At 39.4% G+C, this 25123-nt stretch overlaps 1 protein-coding gene across 42 annotated transcripts in view; it reads right to left on the bottom strand.

Annotated features, from left to right (window-relative positions):
• Positions 1 to 25123, bottom strand: part of Rims2 (regulating synaptic membrane exocytosis 2) — a 377964-nt gene that overhangs the window by 83767 nt on the left and 269074 nt on the right. For 24 of the 42 annotated variants that reach the window (XM_057791762.1, XM_057791764.1, XM_057791769.1 and 21 more), the window contains one exon: positions 15070 to 15242. The exons of 17 other annotated variants lie outside the window; for them this stretch is intronic. In XM_057791762.1, coding sequence (XP_057647745.1) covers positions 15070 to 15242 — 173 coding nt within the window. Of the gene's footprint in view, positions 1 to 15069; positions 15243 to 23840; positions 23893 to 25123 lie in introns of those variants that run through there. One more of the 42 variants, XM_057791801.1, reaches the window with a different exon arrangement.

Raw genomic sequence — 25123 nt, 5'->3', positions numbered from 1 at the left:
GGACACATTGTTTAGTTGGTGACATTTACAAGTGTCTAGAAGTCAACTTGACCAAAAGCAGAGGCATTTGCTATTTCGCCTGCTACAGTAACTGAGAGGAAGCATGGGCTCTATCCTTTCAGTGGCTGCTGGGAACAAGGAGATGCTCTGTTGGCCATTCAGACTGCCCTCAGCTGCTGACTCCCTCCCAGTGAGACCCATCTCCTCTGTTCTCCCTGCTGCTGCTCACACCCTCCCCGTCTCCTCTGTTCTCCCCTCAGCTTACACCTTCACCATCTCCTCCCTGTCCTCCCCTCTGCTCACACCCTCCCCGTCTCCACCCTGTTCTCCCCTCTGCTCACACCCTCCCCGTCTCCACCCTGTCCTCCCCTCTGCTCACACCCTCCCCGTCTCCACCCTGTCCTCCCCTCTGCTCACACCCTCCCCGTCTCCACCCTGTCCTCCCCTCTGCTCACACCCTCCCCGTCTCCACCCTGTTCTCCCCTCTGCTCACACCCTCACGGTCTCCACCCTGTTCTCCCCTCCGTTCACACCGACACCATCCCCACCCTGTTCTCCCCTCTGCTCACACCCTCCCCGTCTCCTCTGTCCTCCCCTCTGTTCAAACCCTCACCATCTCCTCCCTGTTCTTCCTCTGCTCACACCCTCACCATCTCCTCCCTGTTCTCCCCTCTGCTCACACCCTCCCCGTCTCCACCCTGACCTCCCCTCTGTTCACACCCTCACCATCTCCTCCCTGTTCTCCCCTCTGCTCACACCCTCCCCGTCTCCACCCGACCTCCCCTCTGTTCACACCCTCACCATCTCCTCCCTGTTCTCCCCTCTGCTCACACCCTCCCCGTCTCTACCCTGACCTCCCCTCTGTTCACACCCTCACCATCTCCTTCCTGCTCTTCCTCTGCTCACACCCTCACCATCTCCTCCCTGCTCTTCCTCTGCTCACACCCTCCCCGTCTCCACCCTGTCCTCCCCTCTGTTCACACCCTCACCATCTCCTCCCTGTTCTTCCTCTGTTCACACCCTCACCATCTCCTCCCTGCTCTTCCTCTGCTCACACCCTCCCCGTCTCCACCCTCTTCTCCATCCCTTACTACTCATTCTCTGACCAAGTCTTTCGTTCCCTTCTTGCTCTCCTGTCCAGCAAGGAGACATTTACAGAAGTGACTAGTGAGTCTAAGTGTTCTTTGTCTTCAGTGGGGGCAAACTGGCAGGTACTACGCTGATCGCTACCTTTGGTTCCCAGCTCCTTTTACTACAGATTTGCTCCTCTTTGACTGAGCTCTGGGGAGTAATTACAGAAACTGGAGGTTCCCCAAGGCAGGAGGGCAGAAGCCACACACTAAATTTTACCCTTAAACTAAACACTGCCCACCTGGGCGAGCACAGGAGGCACAACACAGCCAGATGCTTAGCAGAGAGCAGCCCTCAGCTCCTCCGCTCACCAGGACCACTTGGCTTTTAAAGCACAGCACACAGCTATAGTCCCAGGGATCCCCTGGAAGAAGAGCTAGACATGGATGTAGAACTTTCTCTGCTAATTGTAAGTGCCATACAAAACCTACTTAAGAAATTCTAGCATTAGTTACTGCAAACTGATCTTATTAAAAATGTCTTACTTGGTCATTTTGCTTTTGTAGAGCTTAAACAAGATGTTAGAACCAATTTTTTTTTGTCAATCAAACATACAGAATATATATTAACCAGACTTCTCTCGTCCCACATTTCCTAAGCTTTTTAGTTAAAAAAGAAAACAACAGCAAAAACAAAACCCCCCAAAATACAGTATTGATAGTTTCTTCAGTTAGTTTTTAGCTTAGCTGTGGCTTACATTATTCTAATGTATGTGCTAGGGAATGAGCTGGAGAAAGTATTTCTTCTCACACACGCATTTAAAATCTCTTTCCACACTGACTACTTCTAAATTTTAAGAAGAACAAAATACTGTATTAGTCCAGCAGGTGCCATAAGTATACAGACCTACTTTGGTTATTAATTATACATATAAGAAACTGGGTGGTGGTGGCGCACGCCTTTAATCCCAGCTCTTGGGAGGCAGAGGCAGGCGGATCTCTGTGAGTTCGAGACCAGCCTGGTCTACAGAGCTAGTTCCAGGACAGGCTCCAAAACCACAGAGAAACCCTGTCTCAAAAAACAAAAACAAAAACAAAAAAATTATACATATAAGAAAATAAAATGGGATTTTGCAATTCGTAATATCTTGAGACAATGTTTCTATTTTCACTTCATCTATTTTCACTTCATAAGAATATCCGTCCACAGATGTTATTGAGGTTAAAATCTTTCTTAAGTAAAAGTTAAAAAAATTATTAGATGTTTTGCCTGGTGGTGGTGGCACACACCTTTAATCCAGCACTTGGGAGGCAGAGACAGGCAGATTTCTGGGAGTTTGAGGTCAGCCTGGTCTACAGAGAGTTCCAAGACAGGGTGGGATACAGAGAAGCCATGTCTCAAAAAACCAAAACAAAACAAAGCACCCCAAAATTATTATATATTACACATTTATGTAAATTTAAATTTTAACTGACTAGAAAAAAAGCAAAGTTAAAGCAAACATGCCCTGTAGGCGTGTGGAGGCTGCGCTGTCCCACACAGCAGCAATCACGCTACTGAGTAAAATATAACATGTGGAAATCAGGAAAAGCATGCTAGTTTTTTCAAAATAAAGGAGTTCATTAACAAGAATATTCCAACCAAGTGAGATTAGACGGCCTAGACCGTCCAGTCACCAGGAGATGATCTCCTGCCACAGGGAAGCCCAACTCTTCAGCACCCGAGTGATTCCAGTTTCAACACTGCACATGTCTACAGAAGGAATGGCAATAAGACATTTGCCTTATTTGTGGTTAATTTCACCCATTTTATGCTATTATTCCATTATCTTAAGTCACATTGTACTAGAAAAACTGACAATCTTAAATTAAAAAAAGTCACTGAGTTGCTTAAGTATTGTGTGGGCCTGAACAAAATTAGATAGTGTACTTTATAGAAAACAAAATTCGGGAGCATTAGTTTAGGGCTATGATATAAACATTTTTGAATATTATGAAGAATTATAATAATAACAGAATGTGCTTATATAACAGTGAACACATGTGTACGTACACAATATAAGCCGTCTGTTGCACCTGTCAGTGGGCTAAAACAGAACATGGCTCAAGTTTAAGACAGTAATTTTTGACAAAATTATTCATTTTGATTTTCAGGATTTTAAAATCATGAAATATGTAATAAATTCAAAGAAGTGCATGGCATACACATTGAAGCAGAACTTCAAATTAATACATTCATGATGATTCCGCAAGCTAAAATGTGTGTCCTTTTAAAGGTCACAAGCCAAGTAGAAACGCCTTGGGAAAAGCTTGCAATAACTACATATTTCAAAGTATACAGCATAAGGCAGAGAGTGAAATATTCAAGACCGCATGGTCAGCTCCACACAGCACTAGACATGACGGTCAGCTCCACACAGCACTACAGACATGACGGTCAGCTCCACACAGCACTACAGACATGACAGTCAGGTTTACATGAGGGTCAGCTCTCCACAGTATTGCAGAGACTGGAATGTCAGCTCCATAGGAGGGAAGAGAGGATGGTCAGCTCTACAGTACTACATGGAGTTTCTGCTTTTCACACTCAGAGAATTTGTTTTGAAAAATCTCTCCTCGTGGCTTGCTTATGAACCTGATTTTAGAGCACGATATAATATCACAGCTGTTAAATGATTGGGGAAAAGGGCAGTGAGTTTAATTTAGCTCTTCACTAAAGCCTTTACTTTTAGAATCACCATTCGCATAGGTTTGCGTATATTAATGCCAACACCCAACTTTTGGGTGTATGAGCAAGGAGTTTATTTATTCACCCATGATTAACCAACACTCACGAAGGAGCTCCATGAAGGCAATCAGAGAAAACCATGCTCCTTCCAGAAAGCTGAAAGCCCAGCACCTCTGCAGCACCATCGGTCCCCACAGGACACCAGTGGAACACGGGCGGTGGCCACTGCACAAACGGAACTTAAACTCTGCATTTCCCCATCACAGTGAACAGAATCTAGATTCTGAAGAATCTTCATCTAAAACGTAAGACTGCTGCTTACTCCACCCCTCTCTAACTTAACTGTGTAAGTCCAATGACATATCAAGATGCATAGAACTACTAACAAACATATACATGCATGCCTTAGATGCAAAGATATCCATATGTCATATATTTATGTGCGTGGTTGATGAAATAAAGTTTTAGCCAGTGAACTACTCTGCAAATGACGGAACAACGTTATTATCTACAAAGTCAAGCCTTTGCAAACACAACTGGATAATGGGACAGTTATATATCATCTTAACAAGGGCCTAAAGATAGTCTCTATAGTTCTCATTCATCATTAAACTGAAAAGAAAAACTGATTATTTTATGGTTCAAAATAAGATTTTATTTGTTCTTGCCATGTAATGCATAGAATAAAATCTTTTCATCAAGACAGTATGTTCCAATAAATGGTGGACCAAGTTTAATAACATTAAAATACTTTATGTAGGAATCATGGACTCATGGAAGAGTGAACTCTGAAGGGTCCCGAAAGTGAGAAACAACAAAGACACAGGTAACAGCAGCAGCGGAGCAGTGCAGTTTGTACAAATAGCACTTGGGAGAGATTCTGCTAAGCATGCATTAGATGCAGCTTTGTACACACACACACACACACACACACAGCGTAAGAGGAATTTGAGAGTGATAAATTTTGATCTCATTAACTAATGGTCCCCAGCCAATATGTTGATATAAGTATGGAAAATAAAGAAAGTAGGTAATTTGTCTATTTCATATTTGTGTGCTATGGGTTGTTTTATTTGAAGCGATTTTCCAAACAGTAAAATGAATTACTTTTTCAAATATGTGAAAAGTCAGCAAAAATGTTCAGTGTTCACAAGATTTATTGAATTGTGCAAACTATTTTTATGGAGTTCTTCTATTGGTGTCATTATTTGAGGAATAAATCTTATTTTCCATTATTTGGATAAGCTTCCCTGTGGATGTATGTGTGGACTGTTATCTGAGGTTTTGACTCCTTCCACAGTTCTGCCCATCTGCTAACCTATATCACCCTTCATGCTTATTTTAAGTTAAAGACTACTTTTGATAGTCCTAAATTTTATGCCACAATCCTACATTTAAACACAACAAGAATAACATATTTTCTCACTTTAAAAATACAAGCTAAATCTAAAAATATAAAATTATGATATACCATTAAGTTTTAAGCGCACCTGCAGAAATAAATTTCAAAAGTATTACGTAAAATAGTTACATCTGAAGATTAGGAACACTAATTCAAATTATTTCATTATAGAACATCTCAAAATGCACGTGCATTTTACTACTGACAGCACATGCACGCACACACACACACACACACACACAACTATCTATATTCATGGGACTAGCTTTTCTGAGAATATACTTGAACAACGTTGATTTAAAAGAATGAACTTATGTTTCTAAGAATTAATATCCTCTATACTTAACCTACTGACTGATTTAAGCTAGGTACTTTTATATAATCATATGAAAAAATAAGACATATCATATAGAGGAACCCATGAATTTGTGCAAAAAGATGAAGAAAATTTACTAAGTATCCATTTTGGGCCTCATGCTCAGGTCGCACCAACACTAGGAGAGCTTCTCAAACATGCTCCTGGGCTGTCCTGTCATTTTATCTGCACAGCACAGGCCCGTCAGCACTCCGCCATGGGAGGGAAGATGTCCCATTCCTCCCAAGAACTCTTAGGAAGTTAAAGGTTGCGTATTTCTCAGTGGTGTAGGCACTGGCATCTGACCCTACTCAGTAAGTCACTCCTGAGCCACGCTCATACAGTCAATCCTTAATAAATACAACAGGTCACACGACAGACAGACAGACACACACACACACAAGCAGGGGAGGGCCTTGGAGAAGAAGGAATCTTGTGGGAGGAGGAAAAGGATGAGAGGAAATGAAGACAGGGGAGACTTTAATCAAAGACTATTATAGATATGTACGAAATAATAAAGTAATAAATAAGCTAAATGAATAACCTTTTAATGTTTAGTTAGAAGCTATTAATAAATCATGACTTTTCTGAGAAACTTTTCCTATGAAATCTACTTAGTCCTTTGGCTGGGCATGGTGGTGCACGCCTTTAATCCCAGCACTTGGGAGGCAGAGGCAGGCGGATCTCTGTGAGTTCGAGACCAGCCTGGTCTACAGAGCTAGTTCCAGGACAGGCTCCAAAGCCACAGAGAAACCCTGTCTCGAAAAACAAAAAACAAAACAAAACAAAACCAAAAACAGAGACAGCAAGCCAGTGTTAGGTAGTGAGAGGCTGTTTGTTTCTAGTCTGAGGCTATACCACTTAAAGGCATTCTATTGAGAAGTGGAAGAAACATTGGATTTACATGTCAAAAGATACGATCTCACCACCTGGAGAAATGGAGGTTATCGGGTAGTACCAGCACACTTTAATACCTACCTAGTCTCTATCAGCACACCCTTCTATCTCCCACTGAGCCAGTGCACCCAACCCTGCTCCTCCTCTAGCTCCTCCTCCAGCTCTGCTCTCCTCCACTCACTGAGCCTTCTTAGTGCTGCTCTCAGGCGCACAGACTCCTCAACCAGGATCAGCCTGAGTTCTCACTCCTCTAGGTCCGCATTGGAGACTGACTCTCCAAAATCTGTGACAAGCACTTTCAGCTTTGTCATACACAAAGAAGAGTGTGATGGGTTAGTGTCATTTCTTATACTTAATTTTTAAAATTTTATGATCTTAGTTGTTTTGCTGAAAAATGTTAATATAGAGAGTGTACAGATTGAGGCCATCCATGAGCAAAGGATGAGAACAGGCTACGGAAGGGAAGGAACTGTCACCTGCTCCTGGAAATAAAGCTTGACTTCTTTGCATCATGAGAAAAGAAATAAATGTTCAGGAGTGAGAAAAGAAAGGCATGAATGAAAATTTGAGAAAACAATCTTTGAAGGCATGTTGGGACTGAGGAAAATATGCTTGATAAAATAAACGTTTGAATTTTTAATATCTACACACAATACTTATTAAAAACATTTCTTCTTCCAGCATTTAAAAACTAACATATTATAATATTTTTAATATTAGCAGAGTTGTGCAATCATCAATACTACCTGCTTCAGTAAACCAACACCGCAAAACAAACCCTTGAGACATTAGCCCTCACTCTGAGTTCTCTTTTCACCTCAAATCCCAGCTGCCACTAATTTACTTTTTCAAAAATAAAAATCACTTCATTGTGATGAGCCCACTAATGAATATCACACAGATACGCTAAGGTTGTCAAAGAGCAAACATTTGTTCAGCCCCAAGCTGTGTACATCTCACTGAACACCCAGACAGATAGAAGACCATATGCTTTCATTTCAGGAGATTTGCCTATTGCGCACATTTAACACACGTGGTAAGTAGCTGGCCTTTGTCTTCGGCTGTTTCACTTGGCACAGAATTTGCAAGCCTATCCATACTGTATGGTATGAAGCAGTAATTTAAGCTTTTACCTAGCTGACGATGTTCCCCATATGCCTGTCTCATACCGCTTATTCAATATTCAGTGAAGACGATTTTTACATCAAGTTTCACCAATTAAGTACTTCATAAAAATTGACTCCTTATGTTTCATGCTATCAATATAATGTTTAGATTTATGGTTTATAAGCGATAAAGAATTTTCTAGTAATGTCCATGAGAGAAAGCTGAAATAGAGTTAGAAAAATAGACACGATTTAAGTGATAATTAAATAGAAAATCAGTAAGACCCAGAGATTGGGAGGAGGCAATCATGCCCAGCGGAGAAAAGCTAGTACAGAAGGTACCCAGCTTTCTGGTTTGTGCAAGTTTGAATACAGGGGTGTCAGATCCCTAAAGAGTGGAAAAAAAGAGTACGCTATTTATTAGGGTTGTTTTGTTTTGTTTTGCTTTTGTTTTTTGATGGGTTGGGGGTAATAAAGAATCTAATTCTACATACTGAGTTTGGTTTTCCTGTGGCAGATAAGATGACTAAAATTCTTGGCTGGAAATAAAAATTTTAAGAGAAAGTTTTCTGTAGACTATTCTCAAATGGATGAGTATCATTAAGAGAAGGTATCTTCAAAAAGCTCCTCACAGCAAATGCAAAGGTAATTCTAAGTGGTTGCTTTAAGGACTTCTAAGAACCATTTCTATTCAAGATTATAGTTAATGTCAAGTTAAGTCAGTTATCACAGGAAATCTGAAAGTCATTTATCTATTTAAATACTCATTTATACATACACACATACATACATACATACATACGTACATAATATGTCTACCCATGCACTTCAAATCCATGAAACAAAGGCCATGACCAATATAGAAATGTTTAAAGTCTAAGCAAGGGGGGCTTAGGATGGGATCGTAGAAAGCACTGAATTTGCATACAGTCTCCCCGTGGTGGCATGTACAGTCAGAAAAACTCAGAGGAAAATGTTTCAGAAAAAGAACAGTAGTGGGGCAGAGCCTGACAAAACTGCCCTAGGTGGGCAGTTGTGGCACACACCTCTAATCCCAGCACTTGGGAGGCAGGTGGATCTCTGTGAGTTCAAAGTCAGCCTGGTTTACAGAGTGAGTTTCAGGCGAGTCTCCATAGCTACTGGGAAACCCTGTATTTAAAAGACTGATAAAATTTAGTAGCCTATTAAATAAAAATCAATAAAATTAAAAAAAATTAGTAGCCTATTTAATTCTATGCAGTTTTAACAAAAGTCATGCAATTCACAATTGCATGATTATAGAGATTATTTCAGTATGTATATGTGTTGTAAAAAAAATCGGGACATTATGTTATATAGTCTAATATACAAAAATGAAACAAAGAGAAAACTTCCCAGTGATATAGTTGAATAACATAGTTCATAACATTGAATGGAATTAGCACTTTTTGGATGTTAACTCACATTCTGTGTGACCAGGGAAACAGGAAAATACAATGGGCCATTTTGTCCTCACATCTGAAGGGCGGATATATGACTTCTTAAAGAAAGATGATCACAAAATTTTTCTAACATGGTTAAGTATCATTAAGGCGGCATCTTCAGAAATCTTTCATAGCTAATGCAAAGGTAATTTTAAATGGTTGCCTTAAGGACTTCTTCAAGACACTTCTATTCAAGAGTATAATGGATGTCTAGTCAGATCAATTACCACAGGAAAGAAATCAACGCTTTCAGATTATGAAAGAGAATGCGAAATTATCTTTAATCACAGATGACTCTTATACAGAGTCACAGAAAACTGTAGTATACAAAATCAATAAACAAAAATCATTTGTACTTACACATCCTAGCAATGATTTATACAGCAGCAAAAACAAAATGTGTAGAGTAATTTTTAAAAAAGAATATGATGATTACACTAAAAATAAAAATATATTGCAAGAGAGTAAAGAAAAAATTAAACAGAACAACATCTCATGTTTGTGAACTGCAAAACGTAATCTTAAAAACAGCAGAAATGCTCCATGCAGGGAGCTGGCTCAGACTCAGGCGCTTCCTGTGTAAGCCCAGCACCTTGAGTTCGGTCCCTGGGATGCACGGGAGAGAACTCCACAGGTTTCCACTGACATGCACCAGCACACACACAGCAATAATATTTTTAAAAAATTTTAATATCTTTAAAAATAATTGTGGCAATAACTTTGACAGTGACTGATCCCAACGTCTATCAAAGCTCCATCTGCTTTATTCCTCAGACGCTCATGTCAAGATTCGTTAGAAAATACAGCGTCTCTGTCGCCTGCGGTATTCTTTTTCAGTACACACACTCCTGAGCCCTACTCTAAATATATGGAATCACAATTGTAGGGGTGGTGCCCAAGTAGTTCTATTTCTTTTTCAGTTAAGTGTTATACATGAGCAGAAGATCGCGCTAGAATAAGATCCTCATATTATTATAGGCAAGCTGTTCTTTCATGGAGAAAGGAAAAGACAAAGAGAACACATGCCGTTGGTGCAACTACACAGAAGGGGACAGTCCACGGTGTCCTCTGAGATGAGGTAGCATGGAAAAATACTTCCAGAAAACAAACGAAAAATGAACTTGATAAGTCAAGCACTAAATAATGGTGCATACATTCTGAAGTCACCTCCTAATCGATAGAAACACATCCGCTGCTCTTTGCGCTCTTGGCTAGCCACGGAATCAGCTACCCCTTGAGTTCCTGATCACATCATCAGAATGAAATGATGCCCACGTTCCTGCTGCGTGCATCCAAACCTTGAGAGAGAGCGCACCACTGACAAGGTACATATGCCGAGGAGGGCAAAGCAGGCAGCTACACAGCACAGGAAGAAGCTGAGAACGCACGATTTTAGTGCCCCAACCACAGTTATCTTCACAGGAAATCTTGCTCTGGTCCTCTCTCCCACCCTTTTCTTCCCTCCTTCTTTTCGTTTGAAAAGGGCCAGGCTCTGCAGCACAGACTGGCATCGCAGGTACTAGGATTTCAGGCGCTTGCTCTGCTTCTCTATTACAGTGGTAAAGTCTGCCTTCAAGTTCTACCAACGACATAAACTGCAATGTAAAACTAGCATCTCATCAGCAATACCTGTGTATAAATACTCAAATATCCACTGCTCTCCTGCCTTCATAATTCAATGGTGTAAATCTCTCTGATAAAAACAACTAATCATGAAAACTTGAACTTAGAACTAATGTTTTCTACCAAGAAATTCCTATTAGAAGAGCAATCTTCATTAAAAAGGAAAAGTGTTTTGTGCAGCATTTATAAATATAGAATTACTAAACCTTTTGAAAATATTTGTCTTTTGAGTTCATTTGTTTTTATTTTTTGAGACAGGATTTCTTTGTGGGTAGCCCTGGCTGTCCTGGAACTTGCTCTGTAGAATAGGCTGGCCTCGAATTCACAGAGATCCACTTGCCTGTGTCTCCCAAGTGTTGGGATTAAAGGTGTGCATCACCACCACCTGGCAAGTTTCTTAATTTTTAATCTTTGTTTCATGTCCCCAGAACAGGACATGGAAGAATGGATATGGTTTAGTTTGGACACAAAGCCATCAATATGGTTATTGAAAAACCATTCTTCTCGTTGTTTGGTTTTCAACTTCCATCCCTTTTCCTGTAACCCTGTGCTTTCTGACAGGTATATTAATGAGGTGTTTTGTTTTGTTTTGTTTTTAAGTAAGATACCATTTTATCCTGCAGTGTAGAAATGTGGAATTTCATTCTGTCTCAGTTATCAGTTCAGTACACGAGACATTTTCTAAACAAATACTGGTTGACTAAATAGTTTCTCTTTATCTCTCAATATCTTATCTAGTCCTAATTCTTTCTCTTCCCATATTATATAACATTATCAGAAAATTAATATATCTGTACCTTCTACAGTATTATGTGTGCAATCACTAAGGTAATGGGAAAACTTTTTGCCAGATCGACATACATTTGTGTAAATATAAACAATCATGAATGCTATTGTTTATCAATCAAAATATAAAAACCTAACATTTAAGGAACCATTTAAAATTTATTTTTGCTATCCATTTTCTTCTTAAACATTTAGCAAATTTACTTTAATGTGACTCACTGCAAATCAACAATATAGTCTTACACTGAAATATGCATCCTGCAACAAGGTCTAATCGCTGCAAAGACAATAGCAATCATAACAGCATTTCTGTTTATTAAAGTCATTATGGTAAGGACTAGAATTACCATAAATACTCAATAGTGACAATTCTTTTTCTTTGTAAAACCTGAATTCAAAATAAAAGATATAAAACATCCCTGGTTTATGGTAAAATAAAACAGTTTCCAAAAATGTTGTATAAGAATTTAAGTTATACTTAGTTTTAAACAATCTATGATTGTAATATCAAGTATCAAAACACAAAGTTGTTAGTAATAACCATACATATTTTTCCTCAGAATAAATATAGTTAGGTTGATCCTAAAAAACAAAAGCAAATTTAAGAATTTAAGTTGTCATAATGAACAGGTAACAGCAACATTTTTATGAGAAATTGTAGTAGTTACTTCTTGTTATCTTAAGAAATATAAGTTGCCTAGAGACATCAACCTGGCTCTTAAATTTTACAGGTCCACAAGCACCCACAGTAAGCTGAGTACAAGATAATTATCTCATTAGCATATACTCATCTCCCTTCCCCTCATAAAATAAAGGGGGTCTTCTTTTCCTGAAGAAACGGTGATAGCAGCATTTAAAAGTGGAGCACTTCATGCCTTTCATCCCAGTGCTCGGGAGGCAGAGGCAGGCGGATCTCTGTGAGCTCGAGGCCAGCCTGGTCTACAAGAGCTAGGGCTGTTACAGAGAAACCTTGTCTTGAAAAACCAAGAAAAGGTGGGCACTTATGTCATGCACTTCTGAGCTCTGCCCACCGTGCCAGGTTTACCAGTAAGAAGCTCTGGCTCTGGGCAAGCCTCAGTGCTCCTGAATTTTCTGTATAGCGCAGAGACAACACACGAGACTCACTCTTTGCTATGCTCTTGGAAGAAAGCAGACTCTTTCAGAAAGTGTCCTCTATGAATTAGTTGTGACATGGTCATAATTTCCACAAATCAGAAAATGGTTGTTTCACCTATATGACAACTCAATGTAACTATCAAGTTAGATATGTAACAACACAGACTTGAAATTACTGGATTACCATCAAATCACAAAATATGCTTTACTAAAGATGTTTTTCTGTTTACTGCATGCTATAAAGACCTGACAGAGTACAGACACATCTTAAAGAAGAAAGGAAATATACACAACTGAATGGTATACTAAGTGGGAAAACGCCTATGCCAATCGTCCTTTCTTCATTTTGAGAAAAGCACAATATGAAATGGGGTTTTGATATATTAATTTAAATTTGACATATAAACAAACAGGTTTTGCTTCACAAGTAAAATTTGTGCAACATAAAAATCAAATTCTGCCAAAAAGCTCGATTGCGCTTCAAAATGACATTTTCTGCACTTTTCCCTTCCAAATAGATGTAATTAAAGCAAACACTTCATCTTGAGATGAAGTCTGCCTGCACTCTGCTGACTCCGCCGTGCACTGCACAGCACACGCCAGGACCTCAGCCGCTTCCGTTACGGGATAGCAATTGCTCTTATGCCTTCCTGCAGTTTCTCCCCAGGCCGCCTTCCTGCTCTCCCAGCCTCTCCAACTAGGTCCACAGGGAGAGCAGCACGAGCTAATGCACCTGTCCTCCAGCTCGACCTGGGGAACTACCATTTCAATTTCAGAGAATCATGGACCAGGTGGTGTGGTGCATGCCTGGAACCTGAGCATTTAAGAGGCTGAGGCAGGAGGATTATAAGTTTGATACTAGCCTGGGCTAATCATAGCAAGTTCAGGTCCAGCTTGGGCTAAGAGTGATGTGCTGTTTCAAACAACAAAACCAGCAAGAAAAACAAATGCCAGAAGATGGAGTACACTGCCCCTGCTGTCTAACTGTTCTCAGGCTCAAACTGCACTGGGCTACCCCAGGAAACCAGTAAATCTCAAGGGACACAGAGACTTAACAAGCTTTTTCCAATTTTTAAAGTTTTTTTTTTTTCAACTCAGCAATTATCTTTTGTAAATTATGTCAGAATTTAGGCCCTTTAGAATTTTATTTTAAAGGTATTGCCTTCTTTTCCCCAAACAGTCTCCACTCTTGGTAAAAAGACTTTGCAAGGTCCACTTTCACTCATCTTTAAAGGAAAGCTAGGAAAACAAACTGTGAATTCACGCTAAGAACACACATTAAAATCAAACTTAAACTTGTTGGTAAACAAAATCAATCAGACTCTCAGATCTAGAACATATAAATCAAAGACTTTTGCAAACCAGCCTGACGGTAATTCCAGTCTAGCAGTCAGTTGTGGTAGAAGCTAACACACACACAGGCACAGAAAAGATGAGATAACTTTGAACGTGAACGAAAGGAAAGGAAAGAAGCTGTGTTACTAACGGGCAGCCCCTACACAGCCGAGCGGCTTTACCTGTCGTCATCCTGGGAGAGGCTCCTTTGCAAGGGCTCTTTACTCCGGTGTCCTCCTGCCCCTGGATCCGGAGCATCTGGGGCTTTCCCCTCATCTCCTGGTTCTCTGCTTCTCTCCTCACCGCCTGTCTCTGTACTCTCCTTCCCTCTCCCAGCTCCACCAATTATTTCCTCCTTTACCGCTGGCTCTTCCTGAACTGTCTCTTCTTGCTTAGCCCCTCCTTCCCCACCCTCTTCTACTCCCTTTGTCCTTTCACTGAAACACAAGTGGAAGGCATGCAAAGAAACACAAAGAGAAAAAAGAAAAGTCAAGAAAAACAAATGTAAGTGAAATGAAACAGAGACAATGAAGACACTCAAAACTTAAGTGGAACATAAATCGTTTAAATGTTGAGCGCATTTTCTCACTGCTTATCAAAGATAGTAAGCAATGCCTAAGCAGGATAGCTCTAAAATTGCATCCTAAGTTACAAAAACCACGGGAAGCAGGTGGGGTCTGCAGTCTCTCCATCAGAGAGAGCTCCAATATCCATGAAGCAACAAGACAAGAGGGAATGGAAAGAAAAACTAATGTATACTAAATTTTCTTGAGGCAGTGAAGAAGGCTTCCATGTATTTTGATATTTTCAAAGGGGGTAGGAAAGCCTCTTATTAAAAAGTAATAGTTTTTTTAAATTAATGAAATCTATTCAACCACAAAAAATACCCCAGAAAAAATTGTTTTCCATAATCATCATAATGTTAAATTCACACCTTCAGTTAACCTTTATTTTAATTTAATAATGATCTAACAATTGCAGTCTAATTTTTAAGTTACAAGCATAGAGATAATTCAAGTGATTTAGTATAAAAAAAACTGTCATCAGTTCCATAAAAACTGACCAAGATAAAAAAATAACACATATAGAATATCCTATAGCTTTTACAGATTATACCAATATTCTATATTTATCCAAAGAAAGAGGGCCCTCTGATACACATGAGCAGTTACACCCAAGTGCCCTTACCTGATTCTTCTGTCTCCTCTCGGCCGCTCTGATTGGACGGACATGTAGCTTGTGCTGCTGAAACGAGAAGCACTACTAGTCCTGGACACCGCAGATACATCACTTACGTCACTGTCGGAGGATTTAGTGGAAACAGTATCTGCCCCTCTATGTGGGTCCCATCCTGATCGGTACTGTTGACACAGATTGACAAACACGCAGAAGCTGTCAGTATTACCACACAAGACAATTGTTAGCTTGCTCCTATTTCAGCTCTTAATTGTCCACGAGGGCACTGCAATGCCCCACTCAGTTGCATTTAAAACAAAAGTGAATGGTAATTGTCCTAAAACAAGAATTAAATTTATATGAAACCTTTGTTTTTAGCAAAGTAATTGCAGCATGTCCACCACACCCAATGAGGGCCATTAAAAGTTTCAGAACAGCAATGGCCTCAGGGAAGAACATTTAGCTAAAATCTGGGAAATAAACATTTTGCTTAACAGTAGGGAGCGCGACTCTTAAATTTCTGATTAAAATTTGAAAGAAAAAAAATCTGGTCAAGTTGTCTCTGAAGCTATAAAGACCAATTCAACTTTCTCTTTAATCCAATGAGCTTCACTGAAAACCTAGAGATAACACAAAATCTAATTAATGAAAACTAGCAATTTTAGAAAAGCCAAGAGAAAAGAGAAGTTTAATTTCTGAGCAGTTGCAGGAATTTGGACGAATCCTAGAAACATTAGAAAAGGTTGTTATTATTTACCAACAGCTCAGTCTTCCTGGAATGGAAATAATTAGATAGTTAAGTAGCAAAGTCAGGGTTCAGGGGATTCTAGAGAGCTCAAATATTCTGGTAAATTGAAAACCAACATAAATATTTCATGTTAATGACCTATTTTCATAAAATACATTTAATGTTAAAACTAATGGATACAATTTAATTTTATTACAGTAAAAGATCAGTTGCCAAGAGTCCTCAAGCTGAAATTTAAAAGAAGGAAAGAAAAAAGAAAGAGAGAAAGAAAAGAAAAGATGTGGACCTTGGCTCCTGGAATCTTGGAGCAAAGGAGACTCGCTAGCTGAGCAGAGTTGGGCAGATTCCTTAATCTTTAATATTCTTATCATTAAATGACAAGAATAATCATATCCTCCTTGCACGATTGTTTTGAAAATTAGAACAATATGTGTTCTGTTATATTGCACCTCGTATCAGGTAAATTAGTGACATATTCCGACTGTGTTATCACCAGCTGGAGTCCTCCTCTGGAATCCACCCAGCACGGCTGCTGCTGTCCATGGTGCTGCACAGGAGAGCACCTGCGGCCGGACCTCCGCCTACGCTCGTGCCATACCTTGTGCCGGGGTAGAAACATTTTGGTGGCTATAGCTTAAACACTTAAAACCAGATGACTTGCTCTGTTTCTTCTGCATCTCACAGTTCTTATTAAAAACTGACTCTTCAAATAAAGGGACTGTTTCTAAGATGTCATAAAACATTAATAATCAAATTTATTAATCTAGAAATCCATAATTAAATCAGTTAGCAACCGACTTTTTTGGTTCACCTTATTTTTCAACTTTAATTATCAAAAAAATTAAATTATTCAAAACACTGCTGCCCCTTTAACCAGGAAATATTTATACAAAGAGAATGATACTGTTTATTAGTAAGAATAACATTGTTTATTTTTAGTTCACTTATTTGGTACAAATTTAGTTCATAATATTCTGTTTTAAATAAATCTATTTAAAAGTACCAATTTACTTAACTTACTATTATTACTGTATTATTTCAGTAGGTACATTCAAGATTTTCTGTTATGCATTCACCTGTACATCTAAATAATATATGTGTGAACAACTGTAATAGACTATATTTATATTACCCACTAAATTTATTTAAGGTACATTGACCTGAAATTGAGACATACATGCAAATCTTCAATTTTATTCATGTATTTTTTAAAATTTCAATTACAAAAAATGTTTTAATTGTTCAAAGATATTGAACTGTACCTGGGGGGAAATCTTTATTTTTCTCATTTCTATAATTTATAAATAAAGAGAGGCTAGCTGCTACCATTTATTCTGTGTGTGTAATTATTTCATAATTAGAAAAGCAGTCTAGCATTATATTTCTTACTTGCCTTTGCTCATGAGACCATTAGATCTGAATTCAAATGAAAAACAAAAAGTTTTAATTGTAGCAGGAAGCAGAGACAATAACAGTCATTAAGCGCCAGGTTTCTTAGTGAGACTGAAGCGCTGGTCTGAAGTCCAGCCGTATCAATTAGTGTGTTTACGCTCTTGGACCTAGTGCTTTTATGAGTGTCTCGGTTATCAATGTTAAAACAGCGCCTTTCTGTCAGGCTTGCTGCACGGATTAACAGAGCAGTGCCCGTGGCTAGCACAATATTTGAACATTATAAGAGTTTAAACGCAAATGAGACTTTGTTTCTAAATCTTACATTTGAACGCAAACTGCTGAAGGCCTGGGAAATACTTTCCTCGATTTGTGTTCTCTTAGCAGATAAAGCAAGTGATGCTGCAAATTCAAGGCCAGCTTGTGCTACAAAGCAAGACTGCCCAACAAAATTACAAAGAACACTCAGCAGTCTCCTAGAAAACGGCTGACGGTAAAGTGCAGTGCCTAAGGCATAGGGTAACTAAAAGAGAAGGAATTAAATAATATCGCTTGTATCAAGAACAGCAAATAGCTAAAAGCTGTAGCTTGAAGGTAGAATTGGTATATTACTCAAGACTGTACCATTCTGTTGACTTCTAAGCAACTAAGCATGTTGAAGACACAGGGATGTCCGTGTAGACAACCACAAAGAGACACGTATAAACAGAATGAGAAACTTAAAAAGTCGGATCAAGAAAGTCATTTAAAATTACATTATTTGTGTGTGGGTATATATGTCTGCGCGCGCGCGTGTGTGTGTGTGTGTGTGTTTGCGCGCGCGTAATTACGTGCATGCGTTTCACAGTACAGAAAGCAGGGAAAGAAGTCATCAGCAGTCTTTCCTAGCTATGATTCTTATGAACTACGACAACGATCTACTGAACAAGACATGACCTCTGATGCAACCATGGCAGGACTGTGACGAACTCAACCTATTGTTTTCTGACTGGATTTAAGGTCACTCTACAGGAGGGAAGGCATGCCTGGCACCGCAGGTCTAGGCAAGAGCTGGATGTCTGTGGAAGTCGTGGGCCCTGGTTGGGAACCTACTCTTTTTGCTAAATGAAGATATTGTCAAGAAGTCTTCCAAACACTCATCTATCTAGAGATCCGGGCTCTCAGCCTCACAATGGGCAGATGTTAATGCAGAGACTCCTAAGCGGTAAAGGTTCTTAGAATAAGTGTCAGTGAAGCCTAAACCCCAAGAGGGTCATTTGTTTATACCACCTCTTCAAGGCTCGTGAAAGATGGGATGGACGTACAAGAGACAGAGGACAGGAAGATGTCTCCTGGACATGACATTCCACTTTATTCATAAAGTTGCTTCAGTTGCATTTACCTGCACCAGACCTATACAACACTAAGAACTTCAAAGTCTATCTCGTCAGGCATGCTGAGTGAACCCCATTAGGCCCCACTCATTCATGGTGACTCTTGCAGTTAATGGCCGCTAAAAGGACGGTGGAATTCTCTGCAGTACAGCAACCCTGATCAGTCACTCACACTCCAGTGAGTAACATTCTGGTGAAGCTCACGCCTGCATTCTCCACGAAAGGAAGAGCATGGGAGTAAGTGGGGAGGGATTGAAAAGAAGGATTTCAGTTGGAAATGGAGTGTTGGAAGAAGAAAATGGCTAATGTTTATTCTGTATTAGAGAAGGCAATAGAGGTTGAAAATGGCTGAAATTCATTGTATACATGTGTGAAGCTATCAAGAATAAAACAATGAAAAATAAAAAGTTCTTCAACATAAAAAAGATGTAGTCTAAATATACTTAGAATAAAACATAATCATATATATAATTCAATCTCTCCCGTAAAATTATGACCTGATACTATAATTTATGTTGAAAATGTTTAATGTATTTTTATTCAGAGGATAAGAAAAATTATAAACTTTAACAGTGAAATAAAATCAGTTCAATTATTATTATGCCCAGAAAATGAGCTGAATATGAATAATAGGTTTATCCAGAAAATAGTTGCTGTTGCCTTTGCATTATATAACAAATATATCAGGAAACAGCTGTCAGACTAACAATGAATGTTCATTATTCTATTTAGTGGAGCAAAATCATAAGGTTCATAATCTTAGCTGAAAACTACCCTGTTTGGAGATCACTAAACTCTTGGGCAAGGCTTTCCCGGCAATATTTTGATATTTCATATGCTAATATCAAGCAGAGCACGAACTACAGAAACTTACAGGAAATTATCATTCTTCAGGATGTTCCAGACTCTCAGGAGTTCCTAAGTGGCCTGGAAAAGCTAATGTTGTTCCTATGTATCTAAAATTAGTGGGACCTCAGTGGCCTGGAAAAGCTATTGTTCTTCCCATATATCTAAAATTAGTGGAAAGTAACAGTGTATCTGCAAAGTTCTATTGAAAAGCCAGAAATCATTAAAATTTTAGGATATAGTTGATAAAAATTGAATTTTTAAAATAAAAGTTCCATACTCTTCACTGTCCTCATTTGAAGGCTTGGGCAGTTCCCAGACTATTACTGCTGCTCCCCGCCCCACCCCACCATAGCGTTGCATCAACTTTGACTACTTCAATTTAACAAGTCTTACTAAACCCTGTAATCTGTAAGACAAAATGCTAGTCTATGGAATTATTACAATCGCCAGGCAGAAAACAATATCATCATTATTAACAACAAAGTAAGTTATGTATCAATCAAGTAGTATTTGGAAGAATTGCTAAATCACATTTAGAGTGTGTAGTGGTTGGAATGAGAATGACTGATACTTGCTCCCTACTTGGTAGAACTGTTTAGAAAGGGTTAGGGGGTATAGGCTTGTTGGGGCATGGCCTTTAGGTTTCAAAAGTCCAGGCCATTACTAGTTAGCTTTCTCTGCTTCATGCTTGTGGGTCAAGCTGTAAGCCCTCAGTTACTACTCAAGCACTATGCCTGCCTGCCTGTTTCCTGGTTCCCGCTGTTATGGTCATAGACTCACACTCTGAACTATAACTAAAGTCTTTCTTCAATAAATTGCCTTGATCATGGTGTGATATTATGAAAAGGTTATATTATCATTGGTTAATATATCAGGGCCCTATATCAGGGCAGAATATAGCCAGGCAGAAAGAGATATAGAGAGAGAGTAGGCAGAGTCAGAGAGACTCCATGTAGCTGCCAAAGGAGAAAGATACTGGACTCTTACCAGTAAGCCACAGCCTTATGCTGATACACAGATTAATAGAAATAGGTTAATTTAAGATGTAAGGGTTAGTTAATAAAAAGCCTGAGCTAAGACCAAGCAGTGTTGTAATTAATACAGTCTCTGTGTGGCTACTTGGGTCTGGGAGGCCGGATTACACGGATCTGTTGTCTGCAGTTACAATGGTACATTATCACAGAAAGAGGAAAGTAACTAAAACGTGAAGAAAGAATGACGAGTAGACCTATAGTGATATTATATTTGTGTTTCAATAAATAAAGCTTGTCTGAAGATCAGAGTGCAAAGCTAGCTACACTAGTCAGTCATAGGGGCCGGTGGTGGTGGTGTGCGCCTTTAATACCAGCATTAGAGAGGAACATAAGGCGGGATAAGATAGGAACTCACTCTCTTTTCAGTCTGAAGATTTCGTAGAGGTAAGAGCTCTCTAGTGGTTGGCTGCTATGTTTCTCTGATCTTTCATCTTGAACCTCAATGTCTGTCTCCAGGTTTTCATTATTTGTGCTACATAGCCCTAAAGGTTAGGGAAACAATTAGGACTAACAACATTTGAGAGTGAGGGAGGGGGAATGTATGGCCAAGACTTCTGGTCACCTTGGGTGCGGGACGGAGAACAGGGTCAAAGCCTCTACTATAATTAGGGAATGACGTGAGTAGGGGTTGGTACCATTTTTGCCATGATGCTTTTATATTATATCATAATTCAGAAAGAGTATCTGTTGTCCCTTCAGAACTACATAATAATAGTTCATCTCTCACATGAGCCAGCTTTTCTCTCCAGTGAAGTACTTAAGGCTCTTACAATGACGAATTTCAACATTTCATTGCACACAGAAAACATTCTAACTGTCGGGGACAGTTTTGTTTAGGCATGACTCCTGATGAGGGTATTTTATAATCTGTACATGAGAGAGAGGCAGAGAAAAGCCAGAGACACTGGACACGAAGTTAAGATTTGCCTTATCTACAATATTCTCCCAGTGAAAAATGCTCCTAAGAGACAGGAAGGGCTCTGAAGTCCAGCAGAGCCTACAGAATGTCTGCGTCATGCTGGAAGGGAGCCAAAGGCAGAAATGTTCTCTGGAGCCCAATATACCGAACCTTCCTCTGGACTGTCTTCAGTCAGTGCGGTAATAAGACTAGTTTGAATATTACCTGTAATCCTCATGAACGGCAGTCTTTTAAATAGTATATGTAAACTGTTACGTTGACTCTTCCCAGTCGTTATAAGAGGGCCTTTGCCATAGCTGGAGCTAGAAGAGGGCTGTGTGAGATAAAATGAGCTATGCCCTGGATGGACTCCAACAAAAGAGAAACGAAATCTCTCAGTATTCACAGAGAATCAAGCATTACTCTGAGTGATCCTAAATGACTAAAACGAAGCCTTTGTTGTGGTTTTATCATGTGATTTCATGTCTCTCTGTTTGGTCTGCTATCATTTCTCCCCATTTCCCTCACCTTTCCAACTATCTGCCTTCCTAGATTGTCATACCCTGAGGAAAACTTATTCCTTCTGTTACCCTGTAATCTAGATTCCTGCCTAGTAAAAAGGAGAAAATCAATAAATAATAAACGCAGATGAAGATAATAACTAACATTGATGCTGACAGTGAGTGAGAGTCTTCTCTTCACCATGAAGCATCAAACCAGGGCAGAAGATGCTGCCGTACCAGTTTGCAGTTCCCTGATCTGTCAAGTCCCGCGGACTGTGTAGGAAGCAGTGCTCTGGCAGATCGTAACCAACCAGCTTTCTGGAGGCAACAATTGTAATAGAAAGACAATGTTTATAATTATGGTTTGAAAGTTTCCACCATGGACATAAGGTAGAAAACTGGCATGTGTGGAGCTCTGGACCCAAACCCTTGTGCCTCAAAAACTAAATGAAATGAAACAAAACAAACGAAACAGGAAAATGTATGGCTGATTCACTTCATCTGCGGTCGCTGTAGACAGAGTTGGGTACACCGGGGAGATGTGGTTTAGAAATATGGGCACTGCTTGCAGGATTCACCAAGAGTCCTGGGAGACAAGTAAAGGTCAACAAAATATCTGTAATATACAATCCCAGGAAATCTTTGGCGCACGAACAGCAGTAGCAGCATGGGGTGAAAATCAGGATCAAAGGGTAGCATGTATGCCAGTACCGATTCGAGAACCCAGCTGCAATCGCTTGCTCTGAAGAAAAACAATTGAGTAAAGTATTTTTCCTAGAGGATTTGTAAAGGAAGAAGTAGAACCTGTAGGCAATTTTGGCTTTCCTAAAACCCGGCCTTGTGGGAACTCTGTATTCTACTCACAGTCAGCTTATGGTTGCAAAATATCTTTGATTCATTTCCATTAATTTCCGAAATTTACAGATGTAGGGTCTATGCCAGTTTCTAAAACAAAAGCCCAGGCTTAGAGAGCTCAGATATCTGCAGAGCCCATGGTTTGCATTAGTAAAGTGAGTTACCATTCTGTTCTTCAGAAGCAATAACAATCCAGCCCATTCTATTTCAACACTTGCACAAGCTACTCTCCAGGCAATGTGATATCTGCGGCAAGTCAGTGACTTATTAGCTTTCTCCCTTTTCTTCTTTCCCTGACATGCTCTTGGAATGGCTGCTCAGACAAGGCCCCCTGTGGTTTCTTTCATACTTCCTTGACTATTCCTTCTCAATATTTTTTTTCCTGGCTTCATTTTTCTTATTCTTATTTAATAATTTGCCAAAAGTTTCCATCTAAATGCTCTTTTCATTCTATTGCTCCACTGATGTTCATTATTTATGTAGGAATGACCAATGGCCTTTATCTTACATCCTAACCACAATCCCAAACTTTCAACTCATACTTGTCACACTAATAGGCTAGCTCCCACTTATGGTTTTCAGGTACATTCACTATGGCCAAAGCCAAATTTATTCTCCTTTTCTTCAAAACAGCCCTTTCTGTATGGCTTTCAGTCTCTGTGCTAATTAATAGGCACAAAACTCGAGTAGATTTCATAAAGGTGGCTGTGAGTTACCACGGACTTCTCCCCAGTATTCTCCTCTTTAATCATCAAGAGATACTGGTTACTCATTTAAGAGAGACCAATATCACTTCACGATTTAGCCCACTGGGACTAATGAGTAGGCTCGTGGTCTTCCATATCGGTGAGTACTCAATGGCTATTTACCTGTGGCCATTACTGCTGAGAGCGCATCAACATGTTTCCTCTTCCTCCCTCCTTCACTAAAGCACTCCAGCCTCACGGCAACAGCAGAGCAAAACTTCATTTTCTAGGAGCCTTCACAGCTAGGCTGAGAGTTAGACTAATTTGACCACTAATTCATGAACATCTAGAGGATGGGGCTAGGAGAAAGCCATTACTTTTCTGAGTATAATGGGCCAGTCTGCTGGGATGGCTGCTGAAATTTCCCTCTTCTCTGATTGAAACTTACTGTGCGTCCATCTGTGCAGTAGCAATTCTGTGAATGAAAGGCTTTTCCAAGGATGGAGCGGAAAGAATACTTCAGGAAGTAGCATCCAGCCCCGGACTGCTGTTTGCACTCTTTGATGAATGGAAAAAAAAAAAGACAATCTCTTTCTAGTGTGTATCCGAAAAAATATATTTTCTAACCTCAGGCTAGAGACATATTCTCTAAACAACATCAATGAAAATCAAAATGCGGTCATCTAATTTTGAATCTGAGAGGCAGCATACTATAGTGCCCATGGGTGAAGAGCCGAAAGCCATGGATATGTATGGAACTGTCCTACTACAGTAGTCATGCAATCTCAAGCAAGTTGGTTGATTCACTGAGCCTAGATCAAAACAACAACTGTATTAACTGTCTCATGGCAGCATGAACTACAGATGAGCCATTGTCTCTGTAGATATTTATCATGACAGCAGTTAGCCACAGTCAAAGACAACAAAGTCCACTGTCAGGATATTGAGCTTTGCCAACCATTTAGCTCTAACTTCAAATATCTTGACCTAAAAACCTTGAAACTAACTAGAGACCTCCTTTATAAATTATTTTCTAACCCCATTTCTCACAAATAAAAGAACAAAATAAACCTAATTTTCTAATTCATATTCAGTCATTATGCAAATAGTTAACTTATAATTACACCTATATTTGATTCTAAGGAAAAGTTTCAAGTCAAGAAAAAGAACAACCTTTGACTACAACTAATTAAAGTATGAATAATTATTATGGTTTACAAATAAATTTAGATAATTTATTATTTCCCTTTCCCAAAAGATAATTGTTATTTTTTAAATTCTACCTATATGTATTGCTGAACATAACGGACAATGAGGACTACTGAGAAATGAAGAACAATGGCAATGGGTTTTTGATCCTAGTGCACGTAATGGCTTTGTGGGAGCCTAGGTAGTTTGGATGCTCACCTTACTAGACCTGGATGGAGGTGGGTGGTCCTTGGACCTCCCACAGGGCAGGGAAACCTGCTTGCTCTTTGGGCTGAGGAGGGAGGAAGACTTGATTCGGGGAGGGGGGGAATGGGAGGTGGTGGCGGGGAAGAGGCAGAAATCTTTAATAATTAAATTAATTAATTAATTAATAAAAAAATAAAAGAAAAAAAAGAAAATATACTAATTACCTATGATCTACTTAGAGTCCAGCAATAGGACATTTACCAATCTAGGTTTGTTTTCCTTCCTTTCTTGAGCTGTGGAACTGCAAACGCATGTGAACCTGAACTTTCTGCAACA

Source organism: Chionomys nivalis, chromosome 17, assembly GCF_950005125.1.
Source record: "Chionomys nivalis chromosome 17, mChiNiv1.1, whole genome shotgun sequence".
In the NCBI taxonomy this organism is placed as follows: domain Eukaryota; kingdom Metazoa; phylum Chordata; class Mammalia; order Rodentia; family Cricetidae; genus Chionomys; species Chionomys nivalis.
Note: the sequence above shows the minus strand (reverse complement) of the source record. Positions and strands in the feature narration are given on the sequence as shown.